The sequence below is a fragment of the Lasioglossum baleicum genome, chromosome 2 (assembly GCF_051020765.1).
Source record: "Lasioglossum baleicum chromosome 2, iyLasBale1, whole genome shotgun sequence".
Classification (NCBI taxonomy): Eukaryota; Metazoa; Arthropoda; class Insecta; order Hymenoptera; family Halictidae; genus Lasioglossum; species Lasioglossum baleicum.
In genome coordinates this window covers 16,523,450-16,541,234 of record NC_134930.1, presented here as the reverse complement: position 1 = coordinate 16,541,234, position 17,785 = coordinate 16,523,450, and the positions used below count along the sequence as shown (strand labels likewise).

At 38.4% G+C, this 17,785-nt stretch overlaps 1 protein-coding gene across 3 annotated transcripts in view; it reads right to left on the bottom strand.

Moving 5' to 3' along the window:
- Positions 1 to 17,785, bottom strand: part of LOC143221702 (uncharacterized) — a 47,968-nt gene that overhangs the window by 15,881 nt on the left and 14,302 nt on the right. For all 3 annotated transcript variants that reach the window (XM_076447156.1, XM_076447153.1, XM_076447155.1), the window contains one exon: positions 15,983 to 16,131. In XM_076447156.1, coding sequence (XP_076303271.1) covers positions 15,983 to 16,131 — 149 coding nt within the window. The remainder of the gene's footprint in view (positions 1 to 15,982; positions 16,132 to 17,785) is intronic.

Below are 17,785 nucleotides of genomic sequence, written 5' to 3'. Positions count from 1 at the left end.
AAAGGAATGTGCACGATATTTTTTGAAAAATTTACCACCCTCTCGTATAATGTTAAGGGGAGAATGTCTTTAAGGGGACATCACTTTTTTATTCTTCATTATTACACTGTGAAACTTTTATCAGCGCGTCCGTCGCATTTTTCTGATTAGAACGAGTACAAACACGATATACTTCGGAGCTTGTTTCCTCGTTTAATCGTTTAATCATTGTTAAATTATTTCACTGTGAAACTTTTATCAGCGCGTCCGTCGCATTTTTCTGATTAGAACGAGTACAAACACGATATCCTTCGGAGCACGTTTGTTTGTTTAATCCACGAAACAGTAGAACCTCGATTATCCGACCGTGTCTGAATTCTCCGTTAGAAGTTATTCTATATCTCGAGTTCGATTACTAATTTTTAATGAAAAATTAGATGGCAAGATGGACAAGGGAGTGCTTGTCGACATCGTTAATGTGAGGAATTGTTCTAAGCATTAAACGGCCAGAAATAATAAATTTATTAGTAATTACTATCACGGCGATCGAAATCAACCAACCAAATCAAATTGGACGGGGTGGACAGAATTTCGCATCACTGCGCACTCGCCTTCTGAGCTCGGCGAGCGCGTTCAGTCAATCAGTCAGTCAGGCCGGGAATTTTGGCAGGAGCGGTCGGATTTCGGGACCGGGGGCTGACCAGGGGCTACCCTAGCCTACCTTCCTCAATCTTAAGGCAGACAATTCTATCCTTCACTTATTCATTCAACAAACACCGTTAAATATTATTTTTAACCCTTTGCAGTCGGAGCTATTTTAACTTGAAAATTAAACATTTCTTCGTTTTGCACTCCACCCATTCACCCTTAGCAAATCGATTTCAACCTTCTACAAATAAAGTACTTTTAAGTATTTGTAAAAGAGTTCAACTCAAATGTAAATTAATTGTTACGAATTTCAAAATTTTATTTATTGCACAGATGTACATCCAATACTAATTTAAAATTAATTGCCAATTCATTAACTTCGTAATGTATGTAAACTGTGTGTACATATCAGAGTTGAGCAAAAATTTTATTTAAATAAAAATTTCGAATAAAGTGGCTCTTTTCCAAGTGGGTTTTAAACCCACTTTATTCGAAATTTTTATTTCAATAAAATTTTTCCCAACTCTGGTACATATTGATTGTAGCCATTTTATGATTAATAAATTTTAAATATGAAAGTTTTTCCATTCTTAATCCAAACGCACAGTTTCTGTTTTCGGAATACTTGTTTATTCAGTGAACACGACAATTTTGATTTCTGCTTTAAAATTAGTGTTCCTACGATCGGTAGGTAGTTTCAGTAGCTTCAAGTTCAGAATTCGTCAACTTTCTCTTTTTGGCTAGGCCGCACTCGTGTGCGGGGTTAGCTCGGCGCTCGTGAGCGAGTATTAGGTTTGCTCTCGTGAGCTGGTTAAATTCGCACTCTTGTGCGTGGTAGGCAGTCGTTTAAAGTCGTATCTCATCGCATCTTCATTGTCATCGTTTTGTCTTCTTCACATCGTCATATTCTATTTTGGTTCCTCTATTGTATTGCGTCTAACTATGATTAGTCTAGACTAGAGTACAACAGCTGATCATCTTCATCGTCGAACGAAGAGCAGATTTTTTAAGAATAAAGAAAATACACATGGAACAAACGCAATGTATTGTGAATATTTAAAATGTATTTATTTTGTAACAGTTTTTGGTGAAAATTTGATTCTGACGTTCTTCGAAGATCAACAATAATTCGATTCAACCGACTATCAGCTTTACAACGATAGCTGTGTTAACGAACACCGTTGTTCGGCGAACTTTCTAAGGGTCTATCGGGGAACGGTCGATGCAGCGATACTGTGAAACATTTAACAACACTATAGTGGCCACTGGAATCACAACAGTTCGAAAGTATCTGTCTTTGGTTTAACTCTCCCTCGCGAATGGTAAGAAAGTTGCGAATGTACGACCACCTTTGGTATTTCTACTGTTACTAGAACCGGTCTCGCGTGGAAATAAAGTTTGAATAATGTAGTTTGCAATATAATCCCTCTTTAATGCAAGAATTTCATAAAAAAACCTTCTGTTAAACACAACAACAAAAATTAATAATCACTAGTAAATAATATTTGCGAAAGGACATTTACAATCACGTTATTTTTAACTTAGGCATAGACAGTAATTGCAGTTTTACTGGTTTGCAAAACTCGATGAATTCGTACTACATACATTAAAATTTACAATAAAAATTGGAGGATATACAATTTAGGAAAAGATCATTCTATGTATCGTTCTAAAATTTTTTTTAAAAAAGTTGATTTATGTAACATTTAAGAAAGCATTCAGAGCTGGGGAAAATAGCATTTTAAATAGTAAATGGTAAATAATCCTATTTATTTTAAAGTATGTGTACAACTTTGAAAATAAAATATTTTATTTGATGCAGCAATTTTTAAAAATAAAATAATTTATTTGAGGCAGTAATTTGTTTGAAAATAGTATTTTATTTGAAGAATATTGAAAATATTTGTATTTTGTCTTTACTTTCAATTTTAAATAGTATTGCTGAAAATAATGGTTCGAATTCAATACATTCATGGGTCTAAATCTAAATCGTTTCATAACGATAAGATAGACTGTATGTTTATGCGGTTTCTCAGAGTATTATAACAATGCAAAAAGTAAAATGTTTTATTTCGTGTTTTTCATTGTTAAAATAGAAATATTTTATTTTGGGGATCAAATTGTTGAAATAGAAATATTTTATTTTGAGGTTCAGGTTGTTAAAATAGAAATATTCTGTTTTCGAAATTGTATATCTTATTTAAAATATTATTTTCTTTAAGCAAAATAAAATCTAAAATATTAAATAGTATTTGAAATATTTATTTGTTTCGCCAAATAATGCCCACCTCTGAATGCGTTCAATTGTATTAAGAATTGCTGATTAAAATCACACTGATCTCCCACAGAAACAATGGCAATCAGCAAACAGCGGGACTTTCTGCATTGATTTTACATAGAAACGCGCAAATAACAATGCAACGTGAAATTTGACCAGAATGCAACGGTTTCAGTCGATTAATAATTCACTGAAATGGTCCTCGAGGAAAATCACAACGGTGGCTTTCGGCTTCTGAACGAGGACGCGAGGTTTGCATAAACATCCCCAGCTCGGTTATTACAATATTGTTGCATAAATTTATGTAAAACTGTTAAAACTCCATGCTAAAGCAATTCCCTCGGGCTGTGTCGCCCGTGACGCATTTAAATATTCAAGAAACTGTGTTCTTAAGGGGCGTTGTGATTTTATTGGTCTCCGACTGCGCAACATGGTCCTCGAGAGGCAGTCTTCTATAGTTCACCGGGTCGGGCGAGTCGTTTTACAATTTTTCAATCTCCATATTGTTCCGTGTGTGTGTGTGTGCCTTCAAAGGGATTTTATAGTAATCGCGAAATTGTAAAAGTTATGAAGGCTTTAAAGGATTTTAGGATAGTTGATGCACTTTGATGAAACTTTCAGCTTGTTTCACGTGAAAGTTTGCTTGCCCCGCGATTTTCTCTGAAACCACTAGCCTAATCGACTTGTCCTCTTATATAATATACATACTGTATAAACCTTGTCTATCATGATTTGGGTAAACATTATTTCGATTTGAGATAGCTAAACCTTTCTTAGCCTTCTCTCTGGTTGATAGAAACGGAAATAAAAGTTGACGAACAGAAAATTTTCATATTGTATGCTTATCTTCTAAAAATCAATAAAAGTTCACAAATTTCTTGTTCCATTTTGCTCCAAAAATGTATGGAGCCTAATTTTAGCCCCTGTACACGGTTAACATTAGATTAGCAATATGCTGAGAGTAGGTTAAATTAACAGATCAAAAATCAAAGTGGAAACTTTGAACATTTTTTTCCAGGTTCCAGGCCCCTGAAGTAGTGGGGATAAATTTTGTCGCAAATATCGTGCACATCTTTGCAACAGGGATCGAAACAGTATAGTATTTCCAAAAGTTTCGATATTGTAGACCGGCATTCCTTGCGGTATTTTGCCGCAGCCTCGCCGGATATGTAGAACGTCCAATTTCAATCTCCTCGGATAAATATCTCGAAAAATATGAAAGGAAAACAGGAGATAAGCAGATATCTTGGAAAATATGGTAGAAAATGGAAGATAAGAAGCAATGTGGAGGGAATACAAAACTTCTTAGACGTTATCACCGACTTTTCTTTTTTGTTTTGATAAACAACTGTAAATAAACGAATGAGCCAGAAAATGAATTAATAAATTCAGTTCATCTAGCATTAAAATTTTTAATGAACCTATTCTCTTTCTCTCGGACAATAAATGAATAAATTCTCGTCCGTAAGGGATTAAGAATTAAACGGAATAAATTAAATATATAATAAATAGAGTGGAAGGCATGCTTCCGTTTACGTTTTTTCCATTATACTTTTGGCACAGCAAAATATCGGATTCCCTTGGTACGTCGACGGCAAAAGAGACGAGCGACGCGGCGCGCGGTATGAAAATTCATTATGATTCGAAACAGGTTGTTTTTCCCGCGATAGGTATGAGTATGTTTGCAAATAGGCGGCCGTCGACAAGCGGGCACGTGCGCTGCGAATCGATCGCATGTTTATCCACGCGAACACGGCAAACTGCGAGGCAAAAGAAATTGTCTTCCGCATGTACCAGCCGTGGCAACTTAAAAGCCGGACCGGTCAACCTCAAAAATTGATGTACGATTTTTTTTCACCGTTTTAGGGAACAAAAACGAGGACCAAATTCTCGGTGGTGTAAAGCCCTTCCATTTGAACCTTGATAAATAGACTGAAAAGAATCGTACATCAAGTTTTTCGATGCTGTCGCAAAGAAGAGGCTTCAATCTTCAAATCTACGGGAGATTCGTTTACTGAAAAAATGTTTCAATGTTCCTAAGCTCGTTAATTGGGACAAGTACCCGAGCAATTAATAAAGCCTCGCGAAGTGCATCAATATTTCTTCGCATTGGCGTCGTAGAAGTTCGGTTGTGTGTCCGCGAGTTTGCGAACTTACCGTCGACGTTGGATATTGGATCGACGGTGTATAAAATATCGAGTAGGGGTAAAAATCGTCGGGGCGACGCGACGGTTAAACGAACTATCTTTCGAGGACAAAAGGCTCCGGGAAAATTCCGGAGTCGGCTCGAGTCGAAAATAATTTCACGGCCGACGGGGCAAACGGATTCTGTCGGCGCCTAGAGGAACAAGGCTCGTGGAACGATCAATTTCATGCAAATGTTGCGACGCTTCCCGTCGGGACGCGGAAAATACGCGGAGAGGTCTCCCGGTCCCGCGGCGGCCCGGAAAAATCTCGTTAGGCGATGTCGCGTTAAACGAAAATTCAATAAGGCGATTACTAACGGCATTAACCGGGAACGGGAATCGCGTTACGCCCGATTCCGTAAACAAGTTAGCTGTCTGTTTACGGAAACGTCGCCGGAAACGCGCCGCAGAACGGGACCATTAATTGGCCCCGGAAACCGGCGAATCTTCGGCTGACACGGTTCCCACTACCTTGCCACCCCGCTGTCGACGGATTTGTTGGCAACAGAGCTCGCCTAATCGGTGACGGATTCCCAAACCCGGCTGCTAATGTAGGAGCAACACTGTGACCGAATTTTGGGACGTTTACTGTCTCTTAGCTTGAACATTCTTTTTGTGCTTGAATTGTGAAGAGCAGAGAACTCTTTCTTGCTTAGAATGATTCCGTGGACTTTCCTGAATACGGTGATATTTTTCTTTAGAGTGTGTTGGATGTTGGGATATGTTTAAATAATATTTGAAGCGAGCTAGACAGTCGAGGCAACAATTTTATCGAACATATTTCAACGGTAGAGGACTCTTTCTTGCGTGGAATTATTCTGTAGACTTTCCCGAAGACAGTGATATTTTTGTTACTGTTGAAACATATTTAATTAATCGTCACGAGCGTTTTAAAGCTTTAACCCTCGCAAGGTAAGGTCCAATAACACATAAATAGTAAGATGGGGTCTCTTAGACCCCGTCAACTGAATTTTATAAATAGCCTCGTTTTTAATAAATTTGGGATAAAGAGTAACACAGGATAAAAAGTAAACCAACAGATTTAATTTTATTCATATAAAAATTCTTTTCAAAAATCTGAAGTTGGGTATACATTACCTTGCGAAGATCAAGAACGTGTTGTGCTTCAACCGTAATAGATTTGATTATTAGAACAACGTGCTATTTGATAATATTACGGATTTTGAAACGCATAAATAATATTCGAATCGAACGGTTCTATTCTTAGCTATCGCGAGCAAACTCACAGTGTACGGTGAGAGCAGGAACACTTGTGGAGCCGACTGTAATTTCTCCGTTGATCGCGTTTACGATTTTGATCGAACAGTTTCCGTCGGCGGTGGTGGAACGGCCAAAGGATCGATAACGTGCTTTTCACGGAAAGCTCGGAAAACGGCCGAGGGGAAGTCGGGCAAAGAAAGGTCGGAGGAAAATTAACCGGCGGTTATCGTCGCTCCGTGGAAAACTCTACTTAGAGGCTGATACTTCTCACGGGTTTCCCTGCTGACGAGCTTAATCGATGAAATCCTATTCCCGATAGGCAGATTACACGTGTACCATGGACTTTGTACACCTCTCCGTCGAGAACCGACGCTTTTTGCCATTCTTCCGCAAACGGTGCAAAATTTAATAACATTCGTGCATTCCTTTTTAACTCTAGGCTTGCAGAACATTACAGTAATACCTTTTTGAAAAAACACAGTCCAAAAACAAGATGCATATACACAGTGGTGTACAAAGTATTCGTACACCTTTTAAAAACGAATAATTTTTTATAAATTGAACCCGACAGCTTGAGCTTTTTCTGAGACGTTAAAAGGACTAGTTTACTAGCTAATATGTGAATAATTCCTTTTTTTAAGTAAAGGTCATGATTTTCAAATTTTAGGAATATTTTGCACAACCACTGTATGTAAAATATACAGTGGCCCACAAAAATGTTCGTACGCCCTTTAAAACAGACTAACTTTTTTATAATTGTACCAAACGACCTGATGTTTTGTAAGCAATTTGAAGCATTGGTTTACTAAATGATGTGCAGAAAAAATTTTCCAAAATTTATAATTTACACGGTTACATGCAAAAATAAAAAAGGCATTTTTTAAAACTTTTTCATTTGGGTCTTCAATGAAAATTTCAAATATATGTTTTGTATATCTATGTTAGTTATACACATACTGAAAATTTCATTTTAACGGCTTGTAGCTCGTGTGTATCTCAATCGATTTCGATGAAATTTTGAACATGTGTATACCTAACTGGTAAATATTAACTTTATGGGGAGGCATCACCGATAACCTTGACCTTGACATATGTTGTTAAGAACAACATTCTGTGTAACCCTCAAAAAGTTTTAGCCGGCGCTCGTTGTTTATTAAAAAGTTATAAACAAAAGAAGTTTTGTCAATTATTTAGAAAGAGGCACTCCTCTCCGATTTTGATGAAATTCAAATATGTTATATACTTCAACATTTTGAACAACTTCTTCCTTTTCCAATATGGGGGGGTCGCCTGATGGCCGGCCCTCTCCGCCCCCCCCCCACCCGCCGCCTAATCCTAACTAATTCTGATCGCATGGTTTTTCATTACTGGTTCCAATTCTGTATAGAATGCAAAAATCATACGATCAGAATTGGTTAGGTGGTGGAAGGGACGGAAAGGGCCGGCCGTTAGGAAAATATAATACGGAAATTGCAATTCAGTACTAGCAACAGTTTTCTGCAATTATCTCGGAAACTAAGTCCGAGCGCCGGATAATGTATAGAGAAAAGTTGTTCAGAATGTTGTCATTGACAACATATGTCAAGGTCGAGGTCATCGGGGATGCCTCCCCTAAAGTAAACATTTACCAGAATATTAAACAGATGTAATATAAAATTCAGCACACTATAAATTGCAATAATAAACCAAAGTGGGAAGTGTGAAAATTGCTCAGCGAAATTACACTTCGATTTTCAATGTAGAAAAAGTTCAACAGCTCAAGTTCAACAGCTATCGTATAAAAATTGCTTCAACTTCGCAGAAACTATAACATGACGGTCGTCGCAAGCACACGCGACAGCTAACGAACTCGTTGAACTAAATTCCGCAGAAACACGTTTTACTCGCGGCAACATTTTAACTGGAATAGTATACTTTAAACAGCAGTCTCCTCGTCACAGTAGGTAAATTCTTGCGCCGAGGTGAAAACAATTGGCAGACGCTTCAACTGCCGTGTGTTCAGCCGCTCGAAATTAATTTTCTCGAAAACAAAGCCTCCCTCGTAAAAGAAACTTCTCGCTTCTGTTTCCCAAGTAACTCTCATCCACGATAAATCAAGCTAACAGCCGCGGTCGCATTTTTCAGCGCGGTCTTCCTCGCGAGACGATCTCAATTAGTGAATCAGAAGTTCTAAAGTGGACCGCGACATTTCTTTAAAAAAAAACAAAAATGTTTACGTCGATGCTAATTACATCACAATTAAATAAGCGAGCGAATTAGTGGGAAGCAAACATCCATACAGTTGAGACAGTATCTTTTAACTCTTTTGCTTTTAATTATTTTTTGTGAAACTTTTTCTGATTAAAAAACGAGTCGAAAAATGTCGGTGAAACTTTCACAAGATTTCATGAGTTCACAAACATCGTGCACATGTTTCTCACGCGTATCGAGGCATCACTGTAAAAATTGTCGAACATTAATACTTTCGGCAATTCAGAATAGTTCTCAAGAACAGTTTATAAGTTATTTTCGGAACGGTTTCAAGTCACAGTTGTCAGTGAAATTGTTAATGGGCCGTTCGCATTCCACGATTTGCAACAGCGATTCACCGTGGAACCGGGTAAGGCCTGGTATCGTGCAGCTTATTAAAAACAATCTTCGATCGCGAATATGTCCGGTTTGTCAGAGACAAAGCGGCGTTTCGTGACGGGAGTCGTTTCACAGCGTCGATCGCGGCTCGCATAATTACCGGGCAAGTCGTGTTTCCGGGCTGGCAAAAATGGGAAACGCCGTTTTCACGGCGGATGCTTGCGAACCAGCCCCGGCACTCCCGTATTTTTAACATTTTAATGAGTCCCGGAAACAACAGCTGCCTTTTTTCCGTCCACCCTGCCACGCTCGAGCATCGGGAAACATCCACGGAACACAAAACAATAATCTTTTTTAACCTTCGCGCTAAAAAATTCATGCATTTTCTGTTTCAAATACTGCAATGTTTGCTACCCCTCTGTTGCTGTGCTGTGCCAATTCGATGTAGTTATTTGTTTTAAATATGAGACTGCGAATAAAATGGACTTTATTCGTTTCGTTAAATAAAACACAATTTATACATTTTATTCTGTATATGTATATTATTTATACATATAGTAGTATTTATTCAGTCCATTAACTAATTTTTGCTCGACAGTTAAGCAAACTTTATAAGTCTTTTTTGGTGGAAATATATTCTACAGTCTTAAACTTGTTATAAAATATATATTTTTCACCGTGTACGACCAGTGGTACACGCGGCCTGAATGGATGGTTTACACGTGGCGCGGGGCGTGTTAGAAAAATACACTACAATTTTCACATTTATTTCATTAAAGAAAACCGAATTTATGTGTTTCAAAAATAGCGACATCCACAGATTGAGATATTATATGTATAGACAAACAGATTACATTCGACGGAACAGCGAAAAATTCTCCGCGGAGGGTTGAAAAAATTTCAATTTCCGATATCGAGGAGAGTGTTCAGTCGTCGAAGGATTTTGAGCATTTTCTTCCGCGATGACTGTGTGTGCAGAACCGTCAGTGAAAGCTCGAATGCATTTCTATGCAGCCTATACACGTCGGTCGTTACTTTCAACAGCCGATAGGGGTTCGGGATCGCACGCGTGAAATACGGCCGGGAAAATTGAAATGTGGAATCGCGGCGCGTGAGAGCGACACTTTAGATGGAGTGTCTGATATCGAGATTACGCGTATCGATTTCAAGGTGAGCTCGAACAGTCTCTAACCGAGTCATCTTAACTAGACTCCTCCTGACCCTTCGTAAATCGCGAGACGCAATTTCATTCTCGTCCTGTACACCCTCGAATAATCATCCCTTCGATTTTCGCTCTCTTCAGAAACTGCGAATTTCTCCCGATTTTCCAGCTTGTGAATTGCTGCAACGATTTGTGGAGAACAATTTTTTATAAAGACATTAATTTGTGTTATTGTCATTTTTAGTTGATTGTTGGTTATGAGTAGACTGCGGATCTTTATGCAAAATAAAAAATGTTTGCGGGACACAGGAGCCAAATAGAAATTGTATTCTTCTTTTAATTATACTATTCCGCTAAAACTAATACATTAATGTCCTTAAATATTTTTAATATGACCACTGCTTTGTATTGTACGTAATATCCGCATAATAAAATCCGCAGTCTAGTTATGGGTTAATAGTCAGCGAAGGGATAAATTGCAATTTTACGGAACAATAAACACAACAAAAAATAAAACGCCGACTTTTCTCACCTCTAAAATTTTTTATCATTCAATTTTCCGCAAACCAGACCAGAAAAATAGACATTTGTCAGAAACCACTACAGTCTAATGCAATTATTGTATTTCTATAATTGAACCGATTAAAAATTGATATCGCGGAAAAATTATTGAGTCGATTCTAATAATCGGAAGGGAATGTTTGAACCCGGTGTCCGGAATAAATTGTCGTTTCGCAGGAAATTCTAGTTTGCTGGAAGACTATTGAAATGACTCGGACGAGAATGATTCGTCCCGACTATTTCCGTTCCCGATGATTCCACTTAAACTGTCTGACACACCGACTTCCGCCGGTACACACGCAGCTCCTGCGAGTCCTTATGCGATATTCATGAACTACGGGAATTCGTTCGCGCTAATAATTCAGTAATTGAACTGCGGTTTCGATGCGCGAGCGAATTCCCCCGGTTTAGGGGTGTATGCCCGTTTAGGGCTGGGCGAATCGTGGTAGATGAAACGGCCCCTTTTTAAAGCGGAGAAATCGGAACGAGGAGGAAACGCACGGATAATTATCGGCACTTGGAAATTAATCAAACAGCAATTCCCAACGGGTCGAATTCGTCGAAACGTTCTTACGAGACTCTAACCGTTAGCACTCGAATGGTACTGTGCCATTATTTAAAATATTGTTTCCATTATTAACTATGTCGGTATCTAATCAAGAAAAAAATAATGCGAAAATCGCGTTTTGACATCCTGAAATAAAAGCCAAATAATTTAATAAAAATTTGAATAAAACTAAATATCAAAAGCATAATTAAATAGAGCGTAAAACAAGCTTTAAAATGACACATAACTCATTAAATTAAGGTAAATATTTATTGGTATAAAATTGTAGTTAAAACAAAGGAACAAAAATCCTGTATTTCTTCCTTCACAACCTAATATCAATTTCACATCCATAAAATTTAAGAAGTCATAGGGAATGGAAGTATTCTAGCTAGGAAGAAATGTTTAATTTTCAAATTAAAATAGCTCCGATTGCAAAGGGTTAATTCTTCGAACCTCTCTTCACTGTCTAAAATTGTAATCAATTTTGTCTAGTCATTATTCCTGTCGTCCGCCCGTCTTTTTTCACAAGACGAATATTACTCGAATATTTTCTGAAACTGACACAGAGCATTGAAAAAAAGTGGAGGCTAGCCCGTTAGTCGGCGTAAATGAAAGTTCACTCGGTAATGCAACTTCCTGCGAGCGGTAATTAATTCCGAGAACAAACTTTAATCACCGTTCGGTCCCTTTCCGATAAAAAAAGAAAGAACGACAGAGAGGGAGAGAGAGAGAAAGAAGGGGGAGGGAGAGAAGATTGTTCACCGGGGAATGAAAGGAGAAAAGACACCAGTCCGCAACGAATCCTCGTTAAACGAATAATATTCATTATTTTCTCCGAGTCCCTTTCATACCCCCGCGAGCGCTTAATAACCTCGTAGCTACAGATAATTCGCGTAATGGCCGCTAATTGCGATTCCAAGCCTCTTCTTAATCGAGAGTGATTATTATTCTTTCGGGTTTCGCGTGCTTTGTTCCTCGTTTCCTGCTCGCGAAACGATGTTTTCGATTAGTATAAACGTCGCGACGCAATACACATTTTATCGGGCGTGTTTCAACGCGATTTTGCGAAAATGATAACTAGTTTTTTTCTGTATTATTTTTGTCTTTTGTAGCATACGAATTTGTTAGAAATCGTAACTGGAGGTGCAATTTATTTTTACAAATAGCAAATCAATTTCTATCATTGCTTTTTGCAAGCTTCGAAATTTTTTTCCCTAAGAGTTGATAAATCGATATTATTTAAAACCAGAATACCCTTTCCGGGATCCCGAAGCTTCGTCCACAGCCCTAACTACAGTATCTAAAGCGGCCATCGATCAAAATGGCCCTCCTCACATCCTAACCCCTCCAATTTCCACACGGCAATACCTCAATCTCAGTCAAACACTCGAGAAATGACGACGAATTGGCGAAAATAAATCTGGAAATGCTGTTCCACCTACGTCGACCCAGTAACCGAGAGTCGAAAAGCTTAAAGGGGTTGTCAGAGGTGTAAAGAATGGCTCACTCGCGATTTCGGCGGTCGACGGGTTCAAAGAAGTCTGCTCGCGATCATCGCTGGGGTCGAGTGGACACTCCGATTCCCGGTTTAATTAAATTATCCGTCAATTTCGCGGGCTGCGGGCTACGAAACGTCGTCGATTCAAAGGCGAAGATGTTCTCGGCAGACCCTTGTCCCGTCAGGCGAAGGATCGACCCGCAATCCACCATTGCCGAGTTTAAATAATATCTTTTTTACTGCTCGACAACCTGAGGCTACAATTTAGCACGATTTCGATATACGTCGATTCGATTCTAGTTTGCATTTTATGAATATGGAACGGTGACAATATTTTTTTGTTTTTAATTATTTCTTTACGAATGTTTCAAAATTACTCTTCAAAATTACATGGAGAATTCAGGTATGATTCGGATAATCGAGGTTCTACTACACCAGGGATTAAACAAGACAATACGATCCAAACTGTATCGTGCTTGGGCTCATTTTAATCAGAAAAACGTCACACAAATATTGATGAAAATTTCACGCGAAAATAATTAAAAACGAACAAGTTACGTCACCGGAAAGACATCAAGAAACAATGTGCACAATGTATAGTGCTCACTGTCGGGCGGAGTAAATTGCCAACCAAGATCAGACTATTTATCATCCGCCATTCGAAATAGTATTTTAGCGCGTCAGACTCGTCGACGCGCAAAAAATTCCGTCGCTTTCTCGATTTTCTCGATCCGGGTCGCTTATTAATCGTCGAAATACGCGCGGGACAAATGAATGGCGCTGCATATGGGTCGTAGCTGCAAAATAAAAGCGAGAGAGAGAGAGGGAGAGAGAGAAAAGGAGGAAGGGGGGAAGAGTACGAGAAAAGAGAAATGTTATTTCAAGCGTGACGAAATTGCGCGGCATCGAAGCGCGCGGAATCGATTACGCGCCACGGATGCGACCGGTGTAAATGATTTTAATGAGCTCCGGTTCGCGGATGAAATTCCGGATGCTGGAGGGCCTCTGTTTCCGGTGAAGGGCGCGGTGACGTCACTGCCGCCGAATCCTCGCGAAAATATCCAGATGGCGAAATTTCAAATGTACATACATACGTCGTCCCAGTAACGATCCTGACGAGACACTAATTCAATGACGAAACTTTGTCGCTTTTGGTTATTTTGTTGAGCACCTTTTGCCGGAATATTCCTCACATCTTTCTCGTTAAAATGAGCCCAAACATGACACAATTTGCATCGTGTTTACTAGTTTATTTCGCGGTACAGTGGAGCCTTCATTATCCGAACCGGTGATCTGAATTCGTCTGAATCTAATTTAAATAGTTTAATTCAATGTAATCCATGTACGATTCAGTGTAGGATTTATTAAGTTTCCTACTTATTAAGTTTCCAAGAGGAATTATTCTCTCAAAATCTGTCTAAAATAGTCTGCAATTAATAGAAGTTAATTGTACGTCGCTTATAATACGATTTTAAATAACACACGAGCCATTAACCATGTTACTCGAGGACTCAGTACATTATCCTCTTACTTCATTACATAGAGTCCTTGAAACAATGATTTCCGATGAACCTATATGAATTGGTATCCGGATATCACTCGGACATTCCGCGACGACGTAAAATGAGAAATCTTTTATTCATCGGATCGCATAAGTTAAAGAACGCGCGAGATAGTGGTGACTTAATGGAATATAGAAGGATGGTGGATGTAAATAATAAATGGTTAACCCAGTTCTAGTTGGAGGTGTGTATCGATCCGTTTAATAACGTCAGCCTTTCTTGTTATCAAATGTTTTTCAGAATGAAGGCTCTCTCGCGTACTGGCGCTCGCACGGATCGTTGACGCAAGTGCCCATTTGGAAACAATAACTTGGAAAATATGTCGTAACCAAACCTAATGCCACTTAAAAAGTAATTTCTCATTTATCGTCGACGATGGTCATTAAACCACTGACGGATCGAACCAAGTTCTTTAATCGACGCTCTTGTTCGACTAAACCAAAATATTCTCAAACTGTTTAATGAATTCACTGACATCAGTGCAGCGGAGATATTGTTTTTCAATAGAGAAGCTTGACATTTTATTAACTGGACGCACTATTGTCTCATTAATAGAATCACTTCTCTCAATATCACGTTCTAAACCCTAAACACGAGGCTCGAACCCTCCGATAACAAAATCAAATTCAATAACTTTCTAAAACGTCTCTGCACCGTCTAAAATCTTTCAAAACACACAATACCAACCCCAAATTGACTTGCAACACCAGTCGTTCGAAATCCCCCGACAAAAGTAAGAATCCTCGCGGAGATCCTTTCAGATAAGTTATCTGAAGCTTATCGTCCGACGATTCGATTTCGTAGCTCGAAAAGCCGTCGATCGTGCGCAACTTTCGAGATCGCGCTCCTTTGCAATAGGTGCAATCCTTTTCGCGAGGCGTCGTATTTCATTCGAGTTGCTTTCGGAGGAATCGTCGGTAATAAAAGCGGGCGCGGAATTGGTTGAGACCGGTCAAAAGCGAAGGAAACACTCGCAAAACCGGGTGACACAGTCGAACGTCCTGTAACACGGTCTATTCAGTCCATTTACTACCGAAACCGTGTTGAAGGAGACGTAGAAATAACGCAAGAAAGGTTTAGTTAAATTTATTGGTTCGGAACGAAAGTTCTATTTTAATTCAAAAATGAATCATTTCCTTCGACGTAATAATTCCATTCTATTACGATTTTTTTTCATTTTATGGATACGAAATTCATATAATTCCTCATACAATACTTAAATGTTTAATAATTAGTTAGATCGAAGTTATACTCATCAATTTAAATAGAAAAACATAGAAAAATAACGGTTTACCTTGTTATTTTATCGATCTCTTATCACTGTGTTAATATGACACTGAGGGGCAGATTCAGTTCGTGAATTTCCTGATAATTTCCTGATAACCACAGAGATTACCTCGAAAATGGCAAAAATAATAGAAAACATGATTTCATCTTTGAATTTCATGTCAGCGTTACAGGTAGTCGTAGGTCAGTAAATTATGTTATAATATTTGTGCCCATAATTATAAAAGTCTACGTCAAAATGAAAAAAATGACTTTATCAGTTATTTCACATCACATTATCTGGAACTAAATTAATCCAATGTAATTTCTACGATATCGTGAAAAATGAACCGTCAGATAGTGCTTGTTATTTCAACATTATATGAAATCCTTTCAGTGAACTTTAAATATCTCGGAACAAAAAATATATAACAGACCACACTTTCTTAATTATGATATTCGGGAACCGTGTTATGAGAGGGTCATAGCAGGAAGATACTTACGTAGGGTGGGACACAGTAGATGGCTTTACACCACATTGGCTCCGAATGATAGCAAACGCAGAGACTGCAGACCGCAGGGCCCGGCACGTATAACTCGCCGTGTCGAACAGTATTGCCCTGGAAATCCGTGCAGTTCTCCTCCATAGCATCTGAAACAATTGGATTTTTTCTTTTTGTTCACTGAATTACTTCAACGGTGGACGATCGCCGGCAAATTAAACGCTTTGTGCGAATTACAGACCACTGGAAAACAGTTGCAATTTTTGTGTCGCCCGAAGCGCGAAACTTTCGATTGGTAGGCTCTTTGAACGAGTAAATTGCACTCTATTACGTAAATGATTCGATCCAGTCCTTTTGTTAGGTTCGCGAAATATGGACGAGGATTGCGTTATTTTCGATTTATTAAAATTATTTAGAAAGAACAAATAAATTCGTTCCATTTCTGTGTTTTGCTATTAACTTGGAGAATTTTTATTTTCCATGAAGATCTGAATATTTCGTTTTCGAAGAATTGTTGAAGTTGGGTACGTGATCCTTGCATTTTTTAAGAAAATTACGAACGTAATCGTAGACTAAGAGAAGAATGGTTTCCTGCGGAACACGCGATGCCTAGTTTCAAGCAACGCGTAGGAATAATTAATGAGCCTATAAGTGGTTCAATTTCCGCCGTTCAATGCGAATGTATAATTAATAGAAGCATTATTACCATGACACACGAGTCATCCTTTTATAATCCCAATATTATTCAACACTTCGGCCGAAAAGTCTGTTCAATTATCCAACGTTCAAAGTGATTTGTCTGTTTCCATCAGCGGCAAATTATTAATATTACGAGCCGCGATTCGAATATCATTGTTATGTAAATGCAAAAATGCATGACGGAACACGAGAGAATAAGCTGAAATGTATTGCACTTGTCTCTTTCATATTTTCGCCTTTCATCGTCGAAATTTTCATTAAAAATTTTTTCATCAATTTTCAAAATTTACGAAAGGCAGAAAAATTGATTTATGGAAAAGTGGAATTTCAGGTTGACAGAACTGTCTCAGCAGAAGCTTCCAGCAATCACAGCGAAATAGATTAGCTAATTCGACGATTACTCGAGCCGACTACTGTTAGATTGCCAGAGAGCATGAGTGCTTCGCGAATCTTGCCCGAACTATGGCCGGTGACCGAAGTGGCCGCCATTATGGTCTTCCGTCCGACATTGAATCGCATCCCGCGCATTGTCTACGCATTCTTGCGATTCCTCGGGCGTCTCTGTCGACAAGAGAGGCCCACGGTCGAGCACGTCTCGACCAAGTCCTCGGAATTCGTCCTAATAAATCTAATTCCTTCCGTGTAATTGCACTTTCACTATTACTCCATTCTCATTAGTAGTCCTCCAGTCGTTAGGCCGCTTCGAATATTAAAATAGAAAATTCTTTCCTACAGGCCGAATAATCGATAATAATGAGATCTGAATAATATCGAATTTTTTATATTTTTAGGTGTTTCAGGTATTTTGTGTTGAAGTGGATTGGGATGTAACTCAATTTTGTATTCAGCGGAATTCAACTGTTCTACTTCAATTTCATGCAATACATGAAGTCGTTCTACTTGAATTTTATACAACAACTTACATCGTTCTACTGCAATTTTATAGAACAATTCATGTCGCTCTACTGCAATTTTATATTAAAATGGATTGTGGTTGTCTATTTCAGTTTTTATAAAACTTAAGTAGTTCTACTTCAATTTTATACAACAAATTAAGTTGTTCCACTTCATTTTTATACAACAAATTAGGTCTTTCTACTTCAA